This window comes from Lampetra planeri, chromosome 53, assembly GCF_965212315.1.
Source record: "Lampetra planeri chromosome 53, kcLamPlan1.2.h2, whole genome shotgun sequence".
NCBI lineage: Eukaryota > Metazoa > Chordata > Hyperoartia > Petromyzontiformes > Petromyzontidae > Lampetra > Lampetra planeri.
Genome location: NC_136159.1, coordinates 6,965,980 through 6,985,135, shown reverse-complemented (window position 1 = coordinate 6,985,135; position 19,156 = coordinate 6,965,980). Strand labels below are relative to the sequence as shown.

Here is a 19,156-nt window from a genome sequence, read left to right as displayed (position 1 = left end):
CCACATTGGACTTACTTTCGGGATTCTGGCAGCTTCCTCTGGACGATGATTCAAAGCCTAAAACTGCTTTCCGTACTCCGCACGGCCTGTTTCAATTCAACCGGTTGCCGATGGGCTTACACTCAGCGCCGGCAACTTTCCAGCGGTTGATGGAATTGGTTTTGGCTGGATTGCAATGGGAGTCGTGCCTGATTTATTTGGATGACGTCATTGTCTTTGGCAAAACTTTTGAGGAACATCTCCAGAGGTTGCGGGCGGTTTTCCTAAAGATGCGGGCTGCTAATTTGAAATTTAAGCCCCAAAAATGCCATTTGTTACGCGAGTCGGTGCGTTATTTGGGGCACATCGTGGGGCGCTCAGGTATTTCTACCGATCCCGCCAAAACGCAGTGTGTAAGCTCCTGGCCGACTCCCACCTCAGTGGGAGAGGTTAGGAGTTTTATTGGGTTTGCGTCGTATTATAGACGCTTCGTCGCTAATTTTGCGACTATCGCCAAACCCCTACATGCTTTAACATCTAAAGGGGTTCGGTTTTGCTGGGGTCAGGAGGAGGAGGCTGCTTTTTGCTCCCTTCGGGATGCTTTGGTAAACGCTCCTCCCCTGATTTACCCTGATTTTTCAAAACCGTTCTTGCTCGACACCGATGCGAGCAACACGGGTATTGGGGGCGTGCTCTCCCAGGTGGTTGACGGCGTGGAACATGTGGTTGCGTACGGCAGTCGGGTGTTGTCTCCAGCGGAGCAACGGTATTGTGTCACCCGTAGGGAACTGTTGGCAATTGTCCATTTCGTCCAACAGTATCGCCCATATCTGTACGGTCGGCATTTCACCGTCCGCACAGATCATGCGGCACTGCAGTACGCCCTGAGGGTCCAACAGCCATCGGGACAATTGTCCCGATGGTTGGAGGTCCTCCAGGATTACGATTTCCAAACCACATACCGTAAGGGCGTTCGCCACACCAACGCGGACGCTCTGTCACGCTTGCCAACCACCTCCGAGTGTGCATGCCTCCTGGGGTCTGGACGTTGCAGGCCTCCAGGGGACACATCGGTACCTGTCTTGGCGGCCGCCAACGACGACGATGCAATGGTTCCTAATTCGATCGAACAACAGGGCAAAGATTCCCTGTTGGGGTTGCCCGTCATTGAATGGGGGCGCCTCCAGATGGAGGATGTCTCCCTCCTCGGGTGGCGACGTCGCGTTGGCGGTGCGGCGGGGGGAAAAAGAGGTGGTTCCGACGCATGGGAAATGTGCCAAGGTCTGCTAATGCATTGGGACGGGAAGTCACGTCGACATCGGCTGGTTGTCCCTACTGGGTTGCGGGGTAGGGTGGTATGGGCCGCTCATGAGCGCCTCCTACACCTGGGGACCCAAAAGACTCTCGCCTTGCTGCAACTTGATTTTTACTGGCCTGGCATGACGAGGGATGTGGGGGATTTGTTGGGATCGTGCCCTCAATGTGCACAACGCAAACCGCCGGCACGGGAGTCTAACCCGCCCTTGCAATCGATCAAAGTGTCCAGGATAAACGAGCTGGTCGCTCTGGACATTTTGGGACCATTCCCCGCCACCCCCAGAGGGAATAGATATTTGTTGACGGGTGTCGAGTATTTTACACGCTGGCCTATGGCCTGGCCTTTGGCCAACCAGTCGGCAGCAGCCATCGTGGAGGCCTTTGTTCAGGGTTATGTCCTGGACAAAGGTGCTCCGGAGAGGCTGCTGACCGACCAGGGCAGAAATTTTTCCGGTAAACTACTCAGACAAGTCTGCGATCTCCTGGGCACAAAGAAAATTCGGACCTCCCCATATCACCCACAAACTGACGGGATGGTCGAACGTTTGCATCGCACCATCTCGTCCATGTTATCACAACAAGTTTCGGACTCGCAAACGGATTGGGACCTACAAATTCAGGGGGTCTTGGCGGCGTACCGGATGGCACCCCATGCGGCTACGGGGTTTTCTCCCTTTTACCTCATGTACGGCCGAGAACCAGACCCGCCTGTTCGTGCCCAGTTGCGGATCCCCGTGCCGCAGGGAAAAACTAATCTGGCTGACCACGTTAAATTTAATCTGGACAAATTGACCGAGGCACGGGATGCTGCAATGCAAAACTCTGACCTCCGTCAGAAGGCAAATGAGCGCCTCAGATTGAGTCGAGCGCACATGCTGCAGTGGAAGCCGGGGGACAAGGCATGGTTGCACTGCCCCCAGGTGCCACTGGCAACCTCCTCTAAACTTGTGCGGCCGTGGCGGGGCCCTGTGGAAGTGGTGGAGGTGTTACGTCCGCAGTGCGTGCGCATCAAGTGGGGGAAGCGGCGATGGTTCGTGCACCCCTCCAGATTAAAACCCTTCGCTGCGGTACACGACCCCACTTCACACGCGCGTGGCCAAACATGTGGGGGGTCAGCCGACTTGCTGGGTCCGTCTCTGTCGCTCTCACCTGATGCCTTGCCGGCTGTGCCACCTTCAGGAGCATCAGGAGTGACGGGCTCACGCCCGATCACCCCTCCTGCGGATACCGAGGGTCACGCGGAGTCAGAGGAATGCTCACCTCAAGACGGACAGTCGCCACCTGATGGTCCGCCACGCGGGGTTACCCCGTGTGAGGGGCCCGCTGCAAGGACGCGCGCTAAAATGCGCAAACTGTTGTGAGGCCGGAAAATGTGTACATAGCTGTTGTGTTTATTGGCTGTTGTGTGGATGGTGTGTTTCCCGCTCCTCGGATGTACATATGTTGGGTTCACCGTTTGTTGTGTGTGCGGGGTGGGTTCCCTGCTGGTTGTATATAAGCTGTTTTTTTTTACGGAATTCGTATTTATTCGGGGGGGTGCGACGGGTTGTTTCTCATCTTGTTGTTGTGTCTTGTTCTGGTTCCTGTTATGGTTCAAAAATAGTGAGGCACACGTCAGGGGGTGAAGGCACCTTTATTGTCAAATTTTGTATGTTGGCAGCCGGGACGGCTGCATGCTATGTGGGGGGGAGTGATGTAGGGCTGTTACAGAGAGCCCGTTATGCATGGCAGCCTATGGTAAACAAGCACAGTGGGCGGGGCTACGTCAGTGCACGGGCAGGTGCCCTCTACGACGTCCGCGCTTCGGACGTTACGATCCCCCGGGGCCCCACCCCTCAGGGAGGGGGGTGTATAAAAGGGGAATGTATCGGGGGGCTCGGGAGTGATGTTTAGCTAAAGAAGAGGAGGCGGAAGACGTCTGAGATAGAGCCCTGGACTCCCCCTGGTACGCCGTCCTTATCAGGACCGCGCAGGCTCGAGCCAGTGGCGTGGTACCAGAGCCAGAGCCAGTGCTGGTCTGGACTCTGGGTACCGGGCCCGACTGACCAGTGTCGGGCCAAGATAGCCTCCCCTAGCCCATTAGTGGAGGACTCAGAGGCAGGCTAAGGTTAGCCTAGAGGTGTGTCCTCAGATAGACGGGTGAGGGGGCCGATACCCCCTCAATTGTGTATGTCACAAAGTTGGTATTCAAATAAACAAGTGTGCCTCCAACTCCGGTGTCAACGAGTCATAAGCGTTACTACACCTCCATACTCAAGAGTGCGTCTCAATAGAACCCACTACAGTAGTATCCACTGACTATAGTATTAACTACTAACTCCATAGCAGTATCTACTGAGTCTATAATAATATCTGCTGACGCTATAGCAGTATCTGCTGACTATAGCAGTTTCTACTGACTATAGTCGTTACTACTGACTGCAGCAGTATATACTGACTAGTGGAATCTACTGGCTGTAGTATTATCTACTGACTATAGTAGTATATATTGACTACGGTAGTATCTACCGTCTCTATAGCAGTAACTACTGACTCTGCAGTAGTATCTAATGACTATAGCAGTATCTACCGACTATTGTCGTATGTACCGACTCTATAGTAGTAACTACTGACTATAGTAATATCCACTGACTATAGTAGTAACTACTAACTCTACAGTAGTATCCACTGACTATAGTAGTCTCTACTGACTAGTAGTATTTACTGATCGTAGTAGAATCTACTGACAGTATATACGAACTACACAGTAGTATCTACTGACTATAGTAGCATCAACCAACTCTATAGTAGTAAATAATGACTACAGTAGTATCTAATGACTATAGTAGTATCTACTGAATATATTAGTAACTACTAACTCTATAGCAATATCTCATGACTTTATAGTAGTATCTGCATACTCTATAGCATTATCTGCTGACTCTAGTAGTATCTACTGACTCTATAGTCGTATCTACCGACTCTGCAGCAGTATACTGACTAGTGGTTTCTACTGACTGTAGTAGTATCTACTGACTATAGTATCTACCGACTCTATAGTAGTATCTATCGACTCTATAGTAGTAAATACTGACTATAGTAGTATCCACTGATTATAGTAGTAACTACTAACTCTACAGTAGGATCTTCTGACTGTAGTATCTACTAAATATACAGTAGTATATACCGACTTTACAGTAGTATCTCCCGACTCTGCAGTAGTAACTATCGACTCTACAGTAGTATCTACTGACTTTACAGTAGTATCTACCGAATCTACAGTAGTATCTACTGACTTTACAGTAGTATCTACCGACTCTACAGTAGTATCTCCCGACTCTACAGTAGTATCTACTGACACTACAGTAGTATCTACTGACTCTACAGTAGTATCTACCGACTCTACAGTAGTATCTACCGACTCTATATTAGTATCTACCGACTCTACGGTAGTATCTACCGACTCTACAGTAGTATCTCCCGACTTTACAGTAGTATCTACCAACTCTATAGTCATATCTACCGATTCTATAATATATATCGACTCTATAGCAGTAAACTACTAACTTAACAGAGTGCCGTGGTGAGGCCTAGTCCCGTGCAGAGCCACCGGCCTCGCCTAGATTGCCCAGCCGGCCGAGGTGGCACCTTGGCAGGCTGGGGCTGGGCTGCTATACTCCCCCCCACTATCTATGGACTATAGTCGTAGCATCTACTGACTCTATAGTAGTAACTGCACACATTGGGGTGGGAGGGGGGGAGAAGAGGACATTACACTGTGAAGAATTTACCTTAGCGTTGTGTGCATATTTTTTGCATTTTTCACGCGAATGAGAATTCCCCCCTCCCCCCACCAATCGCGTGTGTGCGTTGCTCGGGCCAACCACGGCTCAGCTTTCTCGCGCATGCGCAGATGCGTACTTTGGCGCTCGCTCAACATAGTAATATAATAATTAATAGTAATAAATTGTTAATTTAACTACTTTTAAGTTGATGGATGTGAAATACGAATAGCGCTGGCTCACCACGGGGCTTATTTCGTGGTATCTGGGTACTTTTTTTTTATTCATAAACCCCACGGTTCGCGAGTTAAATCCGTCGCAAGTTGCGTACACAGACAGACACACAGACAGACAAACAAAAAATTACTTATATAAGTAAGAAGACTGATGTTAGCTGTGGCCGGTTATTGTGTCGTGTTTTAGGTATATTTTGTTTAACCAGGTGAGAACTATAAAGATCAGGATACTCTCATTTGCAAGGGTAACGTGACCTTAAGCTCAACACAGTGCGTCAACCACCGCTGCACCAAGGCCAATGCACAGAATTTATGGCATTGTGACTATCGTGGCAAGCGTTAAGTATCGTTCATTATTTTCTCTTGACACCCCAAAATCAATGGGGTTTCACGGCAGATGTTGAATCTCCCTCCGTGGAATTCGGCAGCAATTTATTTCCCATTTAGAACAAGGTCAAGAGGAATATTCACCGGTAATGGTTTGTGGAATTGGCTCAGCAGAATTAAAATCCTAACGCCTGTTCCACGGGCAATTATTGTATTGAAGATTTGTGTTGTATAACGATCTGTCGCATTGTTATTGCATTGACAACTCAGTCATTCTCCTTCTGGTGTGTGGAAGAAGCTATGGCGCACTACACCAGTATCAAGAGTTTGGGCTGAGCTTCCCCTAGGTCTGATCAGCCTTGATTGAGTACTTTGTGCGGGGTGTGTATGTGTGTGTGAACATTAGCATCAGCGAAACAAAAACTTGGGCACGTGTGGCGCCGGCCAAATCACCCCCCCCGCCTCATGTGCCGTGCTGACCTTAGTAGGTGCTCACGAACGGCACTTACCCTGACAGCTTGCAGTACAGTGTGCTGAACAGTCCATGTTTGTGTGACACCATTGCTAACAAATAACGCGGTCCAAAATGTATGCCAAGACGAGCATCGTCCAGTACATACTTCCAATGTCCATTGCACACTAATTGCAGAATTTCCAAATTTTTTCCTCGGATTACCACAAAATGATACTAATTTTATCGACTCCATAGAGGTGAGGTTGATGATTGTGAGCGAGTTTACTCCTGATAGGGATTCTAAATGGGCAAACTTGTAAGAGCTTTAAGCACCGCACCGCCCTGTCTGATAATTAAATTGCCCTAATTAGTATTGCTAAAACGGTGCTGTGTGTTGCGTGGCCAGGTTTTATTTAGGTGCCTGTGATGTGTGTGATCGATTCGCCCGCTCATTGTGCTCCCTGAAATCTCGGGCTTGTGTGTGCATGCCTGCTTGTAGGCGTATATATCCACACTCACGAAGAGCGCTTGCCACAACAGCCTGTGTGGTATATACAGGGGATCTTTGTCTTTGTACCTGTCAGTGTGACCTAGTGATAAGTGCACCCCGCTGCAAACATTACGAAGCACGTTAGATTCCCGCTTGCCGCTGACGTTAATGTCGAGTGATATCCGACCCTGTCTTGGGATTTCCCTGGGTCGACTTAGCATAAGATATGTACCTGGTGCGCTGTGTTAAATGCATAAGCACTGGGGAGACAAAACGTCTTTGCTTGAGGCTTGCCACACCACTTTCATGTCTGCACTGCCAAATTTAATCGGTGTTGGCAAACAGCATTTACCCTGACTGGCCGCAAGCATAAGTGTGGATCTTTTACTATGTGGGTAGAGAGTGGAAGCACAGTGATTAATATCTTGTGATTTGATTCCTGGTCACAGCGTAACATCAGTGCCAAATTATATCTGACCTGGTTCTGGGCCTCCACGAAGTCGACTGAGCCTTCTGTGAGTACCTAGTGCAGTGTGTAAGAACATCAACACTAGGAATGCAAAGGTGGTTTGGTGTGTTTCTGACCACACCGCCCCTCGTAAGCTGTGCCCACCTTCATTGTTGCTCACTATAACAGCACTTGCCGCAAGCAGCTATACAGGTTTTGAATCCATTAAAACCGTGTCTGCCACGTGAAGTCCCATTGGCAAACCCTCTCCACTCCTTGTGGCGTCACATGGGCACCTAGCCTGGCAAACATATTGTGGTGATGCCAGCGTTGCCTGGTGGTGAATGACTGTTGTGTATTCAGGTGTGTACATGTGTACAGAACTTTCCCCAACAGCCTTTGATAGGCTACTAGCGGGAAGTACCCAGCGTTGCCCGGGCGAAAAATATATTTCAAAACTTCTCTTAAAAACCTTACATATACATACACAGATACTAAGGTATTGTGAAAGCCTGGTGGGCCGTTTGTCCATTTCTCCACCAACAAAATTATAAGAGGCTTGCACAAGTCCAAAAAGTTATAGAAAGTGTGGGGTAAATAGTTGATCTCAAAGGTTTCCGAAAATTGTCGAACCCCCCCTCAAAAAATATCTTTACCCCCGCGAAGGTATATATAACTACACACCCTACATACAACAGAGTAAGTAGTATCTATTGACTCTGTAGTTATATCTACTGACTGTACAGTAGTATCTACTGAGCCAGTCGTAGCTACTGACTGTTTAGTAGTATTTGCTGACTGTAGTAACTACTGCCTGTAGTAGTATCTACTGGCCCTACAGTAGTATCTACCGACTCTATAGTACCAACAACTAACTCTATAGTAGTATCTGCTGACTCTATAGTAGTATCCACTGACTATAGTAGTAACTACTAATGCTATAGCAGAATCTACTGATTCTACAGTAGTATCTACTGACTGTATAGTAGTATCTACTGACTAGCAGTATTTAATGACCGTAATGGTATATACTGACTGTTTTAGTGTCTACTAACTCTATATAGCAGTATCTACCAACTCGATAGAAGTATCTACTATCACTATAGCAGTGCATACCGACTGTGGTGGTACCTGCTATCGCCACAGTAGCGCATACCAACTGGTGGTACCTGCTATGACTACAGCAGTGCATACTGACTGTGGTGGTACCTGCTATGATAACAGCAGTGCATACTGACTGTGGTGGTACCTGCTATGATTACAGCAGTGGATACTGACTGTGGTGGTACCTGCTATGATAACAGCAGTGCATACTGACTGTGGTGGTACCTGCTATGATTACAGCAGTGGATACTGACTGTGGTGGAACCTGCTTTCACTACAGCGTGCATACCAACTTTGGTGCTACTTTCTTTAACTACAGCAGTGCATACCCACTGTCTTTGTACCTGCTATGACAACATCAGTGCATACCGAGTTTGGTGGCCCCTGCTTTAACTACAGCATTGCATACCGACTATGGTGGTTTCTGCTGTCACTACAGCAGTGCATACCGACTGTCGTGGTACCTGCTATGATAACAGCAGTGCATACTGACTGTGGTGGTACCTGCTATCACTACAGCAGCGCATACTGACTGTGGTGGTACCTGCTATCACTACAGCAGCGCATACCGTCTGTGGTGGTACCTGCTTTCACTACAGCAGTGCATACTGACTGGTGGTACCTGCTTTCACTACAAGTGTGCATACTGACTGTGGTGGTACCTGCTTTCACTACAGCAAAGCATAACGACTGTGGTGGTACCTGCTTTCACTACAGCAGTGCATACTGACTGGTGGTACCTGCTTTCACTACAGCAAAGCATAACGACTGTGGTGGTACCTGCTATCACTACAGCAGCGCATACCGGCTGGTGGTACCTGCTATGATTACAGCAGTGCATACTGACTGTGGTGGTACCTGCTATGATTACAGCAGTGCATACTGACTGGTGGGACCTGCTATGATTACAGCAGTGCATACTGACTGTGGTGGTACCTGCTATCACTACAGCAGTGCATACTGACTGTGGTGGGACCTGCTATCACTACAGCAGTGCATACTGACTGTGGTGGGACCTGCTATGATTACAGCAGTGCATACTGACTATGGTGGTACCTGTATGATTACAGCAGTACATACTGACTGTGGTGGTATCTGCTATCACTACAGTAGTACATGCTGGCTCTATAGCAGTATATATCGACTCTATAGCACAACGTACTCACCTGACAGAGTGCCATGGTGAGGCCTAGTCCCATGCAGAGCCCCCGGCCTCGCCTAGATTGCCCAGCCGGCGATGCTGGGGGCTGGGCCGCTATCCCCCCCCACCATCCCCCCGCCCGCGCTACAATACTACTATCTAAGCGCTATAATATTAGTATTTACCGACCTTATAGTAGTAGGTACACACATTGGGGTGGGGGGGGGGGGGTGAGAAGAGGACATGACACTTTGACGAATTTACCTCAGCGTTGCGTGTATTTTTTGTTGCATTTTGAACGCGAATGAGAAATCCCCCCCACCCTCCACCGATGACTAGCGTGCTTTGCCAGGGGCAACTCCCGGGCAGCTTGGGCGGGGAAATATTTAAATAAAGAAAAATCTCACTAAAGAGCACATTTTACTACTTTAAAGTTGACGTATGGGAAAACGGAATAGTGCTGGCTCACCCAGGGGTTTACGGCGTGGTACCCGGCTACTTTTTTTAAGCGTAAACCCCACAGTTCGCGAGCCAAATCCTTCGCAAGTTGCGTCCACACAGACAGATGGACAGACGGACGGACACAGACAAAAAAGCCTTTTTTCGGTAAGATACAGGGAATCTTTTGTCTTTGTGTGTTTATGGGGAGCATTGGCACATTTATAGTGCACTACACTACGAACGCAGCATCCCGAGTTCGATTCCCGCTTATGGCCAACATCAGTGGCAAATGTCTGAACCAGTCCTGGGCTCCCCTCGACCTACTCAGCCTTAAATGAGTGCCTAGTGTGGTGTGAAAATATTAGCAGTGGGGAGATAAAGGTGGCGGGACGTGGTACTGGCCAGCAGCACTTGCCCTACCAGCCTCTGTTCGGCCTACACATTGCATTTTGTCAATACGTGTGTGTGTATGTGTAATTTTGTGTTGTTGGTGTGTGCAGGAAAGCAGAACGTGGTGATCATGGGACGCAAGACGTGGTTTTCAATCCCCGAAAAAAAACGTCCGCTCAAAAATCGCATAAACATCGTCCTGAGTCGGGAGCTGAAGTACGTGCTTGTAGTGTAAGAGCATCAACAACAACATCGTCACCATCATCATCGCTATGATCAAAGGCATTGTCATCGTCATCGATACCATTGCCATCATTAATGTCATCATCATTCTATGGCCATGAATCACCATCGTTCATGTCATAATTTTCAATGTTTGTGTCATCAACATTGGTGTCATGTTATTGGCAGCAGCTTAATTTTTTTTTATTCTGGAATTTTAATCATCGTGGTGCTTGTCATAATGAAAGTATCAACATTGTTATGATTGTAGTTGTCATCGTTAATTATTCTCATTTATCATCACTGTCAGCATCATCTCCATCATTATGGTCGTTTTGGGTAGAAATAGTGGGAACTTCATTATTGCCATTCTTATATTTTAATTATCATCTTCATTGTCATAGGATTCAACATAATTGTCATTTTCAGCATTAGGATTATCAGTATCGCCATCATTGTCATCAATATCATCTTTACTATTATGCAATAATCACCACCACCAACAATATAACCACAACAGTCACCATCGTCAGCTTTATATATAATGTGCTATCGACAGCGCAGGACTCGACCCAAGTCTGCAGCCTAAGGCTACACGTGCGATACGTGCCGAGTGTGTATACGTGAGCGTGTGAATGGGCTCTTGTGCGTACACACACGGCTCGAGAGAAGTGGCTGCCAATGAGACAGATTGCAGTGGTTCAGTGGGTCAACTCCCACCCCTATGGAAGCATGAATTTCTCTGCAAATAGGACATTAATAATAAAAGCCCTTTACAGTTTTTTTTCTCCATTTGCTGAGCCATCAAAGCATATTTCAGGTAGCTCCCTTCTTTGAGATGTTTGGCCAGTGCAACTTTTTATCTTTATTTCCACTTTTAGTACAATCGTGCTATCGGCGTCATGCCAAGAGACAGAGTGTGCAGATGTCACAGAACCACTTCTGAGATCCCATCAAGTGACCTCTCCTCCCACCCACCCTGCAACAGAGAATGATGTTCGTCACGTGAGTGAAACAGATATTTTTCATTCTCAGAGCTGGTATGTAGCAAAACCAAATTTATTGGTTTATTTGCACAAACATCTGTAGCCGGGCTGGGACCAGTAGGTGACTGGGCTGAGACATCACAGCAGTTGAGAACCCCATTTCATCACAGGAAGCAGATATTCAGTACAGAAGATCTCAGCAGCGCTAGCTCAGCCCCCCCCCCCCCGTCCCCGTCCCCGAGATCCACCTCTATTTGGCCAATGTCAATCGGTGAGTTTTTTGCACGTGAGAAAGAAGCACCAGTGCCTGGGAAAAACTCACAGCGCATACAAGGGGGTGACGTGTTAAGCGCCGCACAGATATATGAAAGGATCCATTTCTATACTGAAAGCTCCAGGCCACCGCACAGCCACCATGGGATGAAACTCACATGCAAAAACAGTACCCGAAGGAAACCCACGCCTTCGTGGAAATAACACGCCAACGTCTACATAGGCTTGGTCACGAACCTGCTTGCTGTACTGCCATCTCCTGGTGACCTTGCAACCTTAGCAGGCTGAGAGTCGCAGGGTACAGTGATACCTCGGTTCACGAACGCTTCTGTTCACGAACAACTCGGTTCACGAACAGAAAATTTCATAAAAATATGCTCCGGTTCACGAACTCCGCTTCGGTTCACGACCAGGAGCCGCGGCCATTTTAATGCTATTTCCAGGCTGTCACATGGTCGTGACTTCCTGTAGGAAGATCGTGGAGAGAAGAAGAGACGCAGAAAGAAGTACTGTGAGTACTGTGAAGACACTTTCAGTGACTTTTTGCTTTTTGGTGTGCTTTTTAGCACATACAGTACTGTACAACTGTACTGTACTGTACAATACTGTACTTACTGTATTGTACAGTTCACCCGTTTGAGTGCTTACTGAAGTCATCTCAAGCAAGGTTAGTGTTCTCTCTTTATACATTACTATACTGTACAGTACTAATGTGTATTGTAATTTGTTTCATAATTTTGTGCTTCAAAAACCAAAAAAAAAGGTCAGAACGGATTAACCGGATTTACATTGAACCCTATGGGAAAATGTGCCTCGGTTCACGACCAATTCGGTTCGCGACCAGAGTCAGTTCACGATTTAAGTTCGTGAACCGAGGTATCACTGTATATGATGATATTTGTGTGCGATCCACCAACCCCACCTAGGTAGCACCAGATTAAAAAACGAAGGCCATCATTTATCCCTCTCTTTAAGACCGAAGCAGGAGGATTTCTCCACAACTCTGACTGTCAACCTGATTATCCTAGTTGTAATTACTGGCGAAACGTTGTACTCGAATTGTAAATCTTGTGGGTTTTACTTTCCAACACACCGGTGGGCTGAACTAGTAACGAACTGGCATGTTTTGTTTAAGTGACAAACGTTACTCATTGGCTGTGGGGGATGGTGGTGGGTTCAACGACACATTTATAATGGTAGGAACCTCCTGGTTACACCAGCCCACAGGGGATTATTGTGTCCGTCCGTCGTGCATCCAAAAATGGGAGGGGTAGGGCTGGGTGGAGAGGGGAGGGTGGGGAGGGGCTGGGTGGGGTGGGGCTGGGTGGAGAGGGGAGGGTGGGGAGGGGCTGGGTGGGGAGGGTGGGGAGGGGCTGGGTGGAGAGGGGCTGGGTGGGGAGGGGCTGGGTGGAGAGGGGAGGGTGGGGCTGGGTGGGGAGGCGCTGGTCACCCCGTGGTGCCCTTATAAAACTCAACGTGTAACCTACTCACGCCGGCTTGTGCCCGCCCTCACAGTCGGCCATATTTGCGGAATACACCACGCCGCCGTTGACCCTGGCCATTGACCGAGCAACCCAACGTTCCTACCAGCTCCCTCCGCAGGAATGTGTTATATACACGCTCTAACCCAAAAACCTCGATTATGGATAAGGCCACCATGCATGGCAAAACTCCCTGTGCTGCCGTCGTTCACAAGGCCATTCTGTTCCCGCAAACGAAACTGAATTTGCAAGATTTTGCGCGCGGCCTACATTTGCTACAAGCTGTGAAAACATAATGCAAAGCTGGTCCTGAATATTAACACCTCTGGTCCACAACCCCCATCTAGCAATAGATAGAGCATGGCTGATGATGAGATTGTCAGTATTAGATTCTTAAGTGTACAATGGGATATATCATGGGAATAAGAATTGATTTTAACTGAGGAACAAATCTTTAATTAACTGCTGCCTTACCCATCCATGCGTTCACTTTCACATTGCACTGCTCGAGTTTCCGTATTTGTAGTGGAGGAATCCGATGAGTTATGAAGCTCTGTTTTGCAGATGTACAGTAGGGGCAGGTAAGAACGTCACAACAAACAACGCAAAAACATGATAGTGGTGCAAAGTACAAGAAAGGTAAACAAATCACCCAAACACATACAGTAAAACCTTGGATTGCGAGTAACTTGGTCTGCGAGTGTTTTGCAAGACGAGCAGTTTTTTTAAATAAATATTAATTTGATAAACGAGCGAGGTCTTGCAATACGAGTAGTACGTGCATACACTTTGTCTGCCGAGCGTCACGTGATCACAACTGATATATGAGTGCTTTGATATACGAGTGCTTTGGATTACAAGCACGTTTCCGGAACGAATTATGCTCACAATCCAAGGTTTTACTGTACTAATGAAACTAAACCATCCCCAACTTATTTTCCAGAAGCGACCTGGCCACAAATGATAGCTCAACAAAGTGGCTTAACATTTGGACATTTAGGGGCCGTCCATAAACAACGTGACGCGATTTTGGACGATTTTTGACCCCCCATCCTCGTCACACAGCGTCACAAAAAGTCAGACCCCCCTCTCAAATATGACGTCACAAAGCTCTGCCCACCCCCCCCAAAAAAAATTCAACATGCTTCAAATCGCTTTAAACTATTGTCATTGTAGTGCGTATTTAATGTGCCGCTGCACTCTGATGTTGTAGGAGAAAACATCAAAAAGTCTATCTAATTAAGTAGAACGTGTTGTCTATATTTATTTAAAGTTGCGCATTTTGACGTGACATCATATTTCTCACCCCCCCCCCCTCGTCACACATCGTCACAAATGTCTGACCCCCCTCCCCCCAGGTGCGTGACGTCATTTATGGACGGCCCCTTATATCACCAATATAATTTCAGCATTCTGAGATGTTATTGCATTTGGACATTTTCTAATCATAAAGCATTGGGGAGTGGTGGCGAAGAGGTTTGCTCACAGCGCTGGGAAACTGGCAACCTGAGTTTGATTCCCATCCACCGCTAACATCAGTGGGGAGAGATAGCTGAACCTCTCCCCCCCCCATCGCTCCACCATGTATGTTGAACTCATTTCCCACCGTGAGTAGTCAACTGCACTAATCGGAGGTTAACATCCCAAAATGATCAGCGTGGTGGAGTACACGGTTAAACAACCCCCATGAATGATATTGTGTGGCGAGGCCTTCATCCATCAGTGGGTTTTTAATGGCCGTAAATTATTTACAATTGCATTAATAATGCCCTTTATATAGCCATGAAAAGCCTCGCTCACTAAGTCTCATGGACACTTCAGGAGGGGTCCTTCATTGGGCATGCGTGACCGATTCCACGAATGAGTGTAGGCTTCATATTAGAGGAAACCTGAGCATCTGAAAAAAAACCCCACGAGAAGGGTCGGCGTAAACACTACTTAAAACTCCGCACCGATAGATTCAGGATTCCATCGCTGCATGGCCATCTCTTGGCCACCTCACAGCCCAAATTGAAAAGAAACTCTGTTCAACCGTCGCACGTTTCTCGTTGAAGTGCGAAACCCTCGGTGCAGGTCTCTACGAGCTTCTGCTCTGACCGCATAAAGAAAAACGGCCGCCGGGAGGCAAAATAATTGGCACACGGATGATGAACGAAGGAGGTGCAGCGGAGGCTCTGGGGTTTCTGTCCTCCGTGTCGTCTGAGCAAATCCTCTCCAGCGAGCCGAGCGATTTTATTTAAAAGCATTTATTTCATTTTATTAATTTTGCGGCATGCTTATAAAAAAAAACGACAGATGCTGTGGGATGGTGCACGCTGGGAATTGCGGCTCGTTTTCTGCCCTCGTGTGACGAGAGTAATCGTCGAGTATTTTTAGGCACGTTTGTAAAAAATTTAAGGCCATCTCCAAACAGATGCCACTCGCTCTCTCTCTCTGCCCTCGGCAACGCACCGCCCTCTCCCTGCCTTCATGTCGCTGCCTACCCAGCATATATGGCTTAACTATGCGGTGTGTAGTAATACCGCGCACATGTTCGCCATTGTACTGTGTAGCTCTCCGATGTGTTTTTCTGGTTGTGCCGGTGGTTTGTCTGACATTTCGTTCCACGTTCTGTGAACGGAATTACATTCCTGAAGCTGAGTTGAGGCTGATCCAGTTGCTGGAGAAGCTCCTAGTACGGTGTTCTTCATTGCAAGGCCCGCGGGCTACTGGTTGCCCCATTGGTGGCCTTTCGTGTGGTGCCTGACGTGCGGCCCCCCACAATACACAAATCTGAACACACCCCTTGCAGGCGGTGTGTACTTAATAATCATGGAGGTGCTCATCCAGCAGTGGAATTACAAAAGGCTTGTGCGGGTACATGTGATATAATACATTTTTATATCTTTATCAGTCCATTGCCATATGAAATCTTGCTCCCCCATGCCGTGTCCATTATAGGGGTTGTTGGACCACGCTTGACCACGCTGGTCACTGCTGGTCGGTGAAACAAGAAGGTGCCCAAGGGATTGGGTTCAGATGTCGCACTTCCTCACCGATGTTAGTCGCGACTGGGGATACAACTCAGGTCACCGGGTTCGTGGCGCTCTGCGCTAACGACTAAGTCACCTCTCCACACTCTGCAATTTTTCTTTAATATGTGTGTAATTTAAGAAAATGGAAAAAGAACAAATGAGGGCTGTGCTTAATTGCCGGAATTAAGTAACTCTACGTGTATCGATCAAGAGGCAGGATCAATATATTTCCGTCACGTTTGTTAAACATGGCAGGCTCTTGGCTGCTCTTGACCTCTACGAGTCTCTTCATTGTTATTTGATTTCCTCTGCCCATCTTACCTCTGTTAGAATTTTTTATTTTATTGTTCAGAATTATCAACCTGCTAGATGGAAGCCTCCCTTTTACAAATGACTGCATGAGAAAAGCGTCGTGTCAAATTTGATTCGGCACAAAATTCTAGGTTTGAAAACAGGTCACTTGAAGAGATCTCAGAAGCAGCTCTGTAATCCGCTTACGTTAGCCGTTCCTTAACGTGAAGGATTGCACTGCTGCTAAAGAAATCCCAATGGATACTTCGACTCATGGCATGACACCAATAGTACAGTGCGGATAATTTTTTTATCGCCGAATGGAAGCATCGATACATCCTTAGCGTGGCGGTGACGTGGCCTTGCGGTAGCCCCACTCGCTGTTTGTTACAGAAGTTTGCGGTTCGATTCCAGCGGCCGCCCTGGTTAATACTGCGGGAGTACAATACGTGATCACGCTGCACACCTTCTGCTTCACGGTGGATGTTGACGATTGACATAATTCGAAAAGAACATTGCCATTGTGTGCCTGCGTCAGGATCCAAATTTGCCAACGTTGAAAATTACCTGCAAATTACTCAATTTGTATTATGCACAACAGCAGTCGTCAACCCCCTACTTTTCACTCTTGCAAATGAGTCCATTTCTGGTGTCTTCGATTCTCACCTGCTCACGCAAAATCAACTTGAAGTTGAAACGAGTAAATGACAACATGGGCCCCAGCATCCGTGCTGCGTGAGCCGCGCGATAGTTTGAGCTGCCCCCGAAAGCGTCGTGTGTTGTGCCGACTCCCTGCGCTCTCTTGTCTACCATCTCATCTGCCACCTCGTAAAATTGTTGCGGTCGCGTTCTTAATTAATATTCGCATGCACACAGTTTAATCATCTCTGATCGGAGCACGCCAAAATAATTTGCACGCACATTGCGGAAGACAATGGTAAAAAAATATGTAAAAATGTCTCCGCTGCTCAAATGAGCGCTGAGGGCGATGCTCAAATCTGCGGGCAGCTACGAGTCCATGGTTGGAAATTCCACATTCCTATTGCGGGGATCATTTCTCCAGGTAGGATAACGCCGCTGACTTCCGACAAAGTGGTACTTGTTTTATAACCCGAGCTGTCTGGGCAAAATGTGTTTTCATAATTGAAAAGTCGTTTTTACATGGTTGTTTATGTCTTTGTTGGCACCCCTTAGATGAATTTGACTGATTTATTTTTTCCAGGTTAAATCCCCAATAGCAACACAGTTTCATTTTAAAGACACGGACAAACATAATGCATGAAAGGCTTTCGACTTTAATTGGAAAGTGTAAAAATAAAAAGATTTTAATGAGCGGGGCGCGTGTTTTTGCCACTCCATCTCGTTGTGCGGGAGCCCGGCTCGTTTGTGCGGCTGCACGTGTCGCGCAACACACGTGTCGCGCAACACACGTGTCGCTTGGTAGACGTCTGGCTGTTATCGCTGCGGGGTCGCGCGGGTGGGGGACGCGGGATGCAGGATGCGTGAGGCGTGGGAGATGGAGCGACAAGCGCAAGCAGGAGAGAGCGGTCTTTCGCAAGGGGTGGTGGAGAGGTCCCATGGGCTGACGTGGAAGGAGTGGTGCTTAAACGACGGGCGAATTCTCAACACAAAGATGATTAAAGACGCCTTGGCAAGCGATGGGAGCTTGAAATTATCAAAAAGGACGTTGGTGATTGGTAAATCACATGGTAGTCCTGAAGGAGATATGAATCCATAACTCATGAGCACAATAGAATCTTAAATTAATGGAGTATGTTAGATTAAATTTTTTTTTTTGCTTTCTCACGTTGAAAGCGTAAATCCATTACCACTGTCCGAATTGTAACGAGGGGGGCAAGATAACTCTCATAACAATGATCCGTTATTAACAAAACTGGGTTTTAAGCAATATTGTTCTTAGGGACTTGCCCAGTGGAAAACCAGCTAAATTGTTCATAGATTTGCTCAAAACTAGGAAAGGAAAAATGAGCACTTAAAGTACAGGGTGTTTCAAAGAGATGGATCCAATTTCAGAGATATAGCGTTTTCAAATCGGGTCCGTCGTTTTGAAACACTCTGTATTCATAAAACTAAACGGAAGTGCGCTCCTCCTATCGTCCCAATAATATCATTATGTCCGATGTCATTATGAGGTGTCACTCATGGCTTTCTACATTAGGGCACAGCCTTTTAAATCAGCTCCTACAAATTTTTTTTTTTTTAAAGCCAAGGTAAAAATAACAAGAAATGAAATGGACAGATGCAGAGATGAAATGAGGCTGGGAGAAAGGAAAGAAAAATAAATAAATCAAGCAGAACAACTGACAAACAAGACTCGAAAAGAAAGGGAGAGACAGAGAGAGACGTGCAAGCCGAAGGGGGAAGGGAGCTTTGACAAGAGAGAGAGCGAGTGAGTGTGGGGGGGGTAAGGAGGAAGAGGCGGAGGCGAGTGTTATCGGAAGCGTTTGACGCAAGCACCTGCATAGGTGACTCAATCCAACGAGCTCAGACGCGCCCCCGGACCTTTTGTCGGACGACCTGAAGCCTCGTGGTATTTCTGGAAACGCGGCGCTTAAAATAACGAATCCGCCTTCAAATGCCCCGTGTGGCTATCGTCTACGTCACAATCTATTTTTTTTTTACCAAATGTTTATTTTTGTTGTTCCCCCCCCCCCCCCGAATCAATTTATTTATTTGTGCCATGCGGCTCAATTGTGCGTCACTTGTCTCGGCCCATTGCAGATTTGGCCCCGCAGTGAATGAGGTTCGCGGCTGTCAAAAGAAACCACACCACCACGAGT

At 47.4% G+C, this 19,156-nt stretch overlaps 1 protein-coding gene across 2 annotated transcripts in view; it reads left to right on the top strand.

The window, feature by feature from the left end:
- The window catches only part of DHFR (dihydrofolate reductase), a 54,843-nt gene that overhangs the window by 12,324 nt on the left and 23,363 nt on the right, over window positions 1–19,156 (top strand). For both annotated transcript variants that reach the window (XM_078617347.1, XM_078617346.1), the window contains exon 4: window positions 10,199–10,304. In XM_078617347.1, the coding sequence (XP_078473473.1) occupies window positions 10,199–10,304 (106 nt within the window). The remainder of the gene's footprint in view (window positions 1–10,198; window positions 10,305–19,156) is intronic.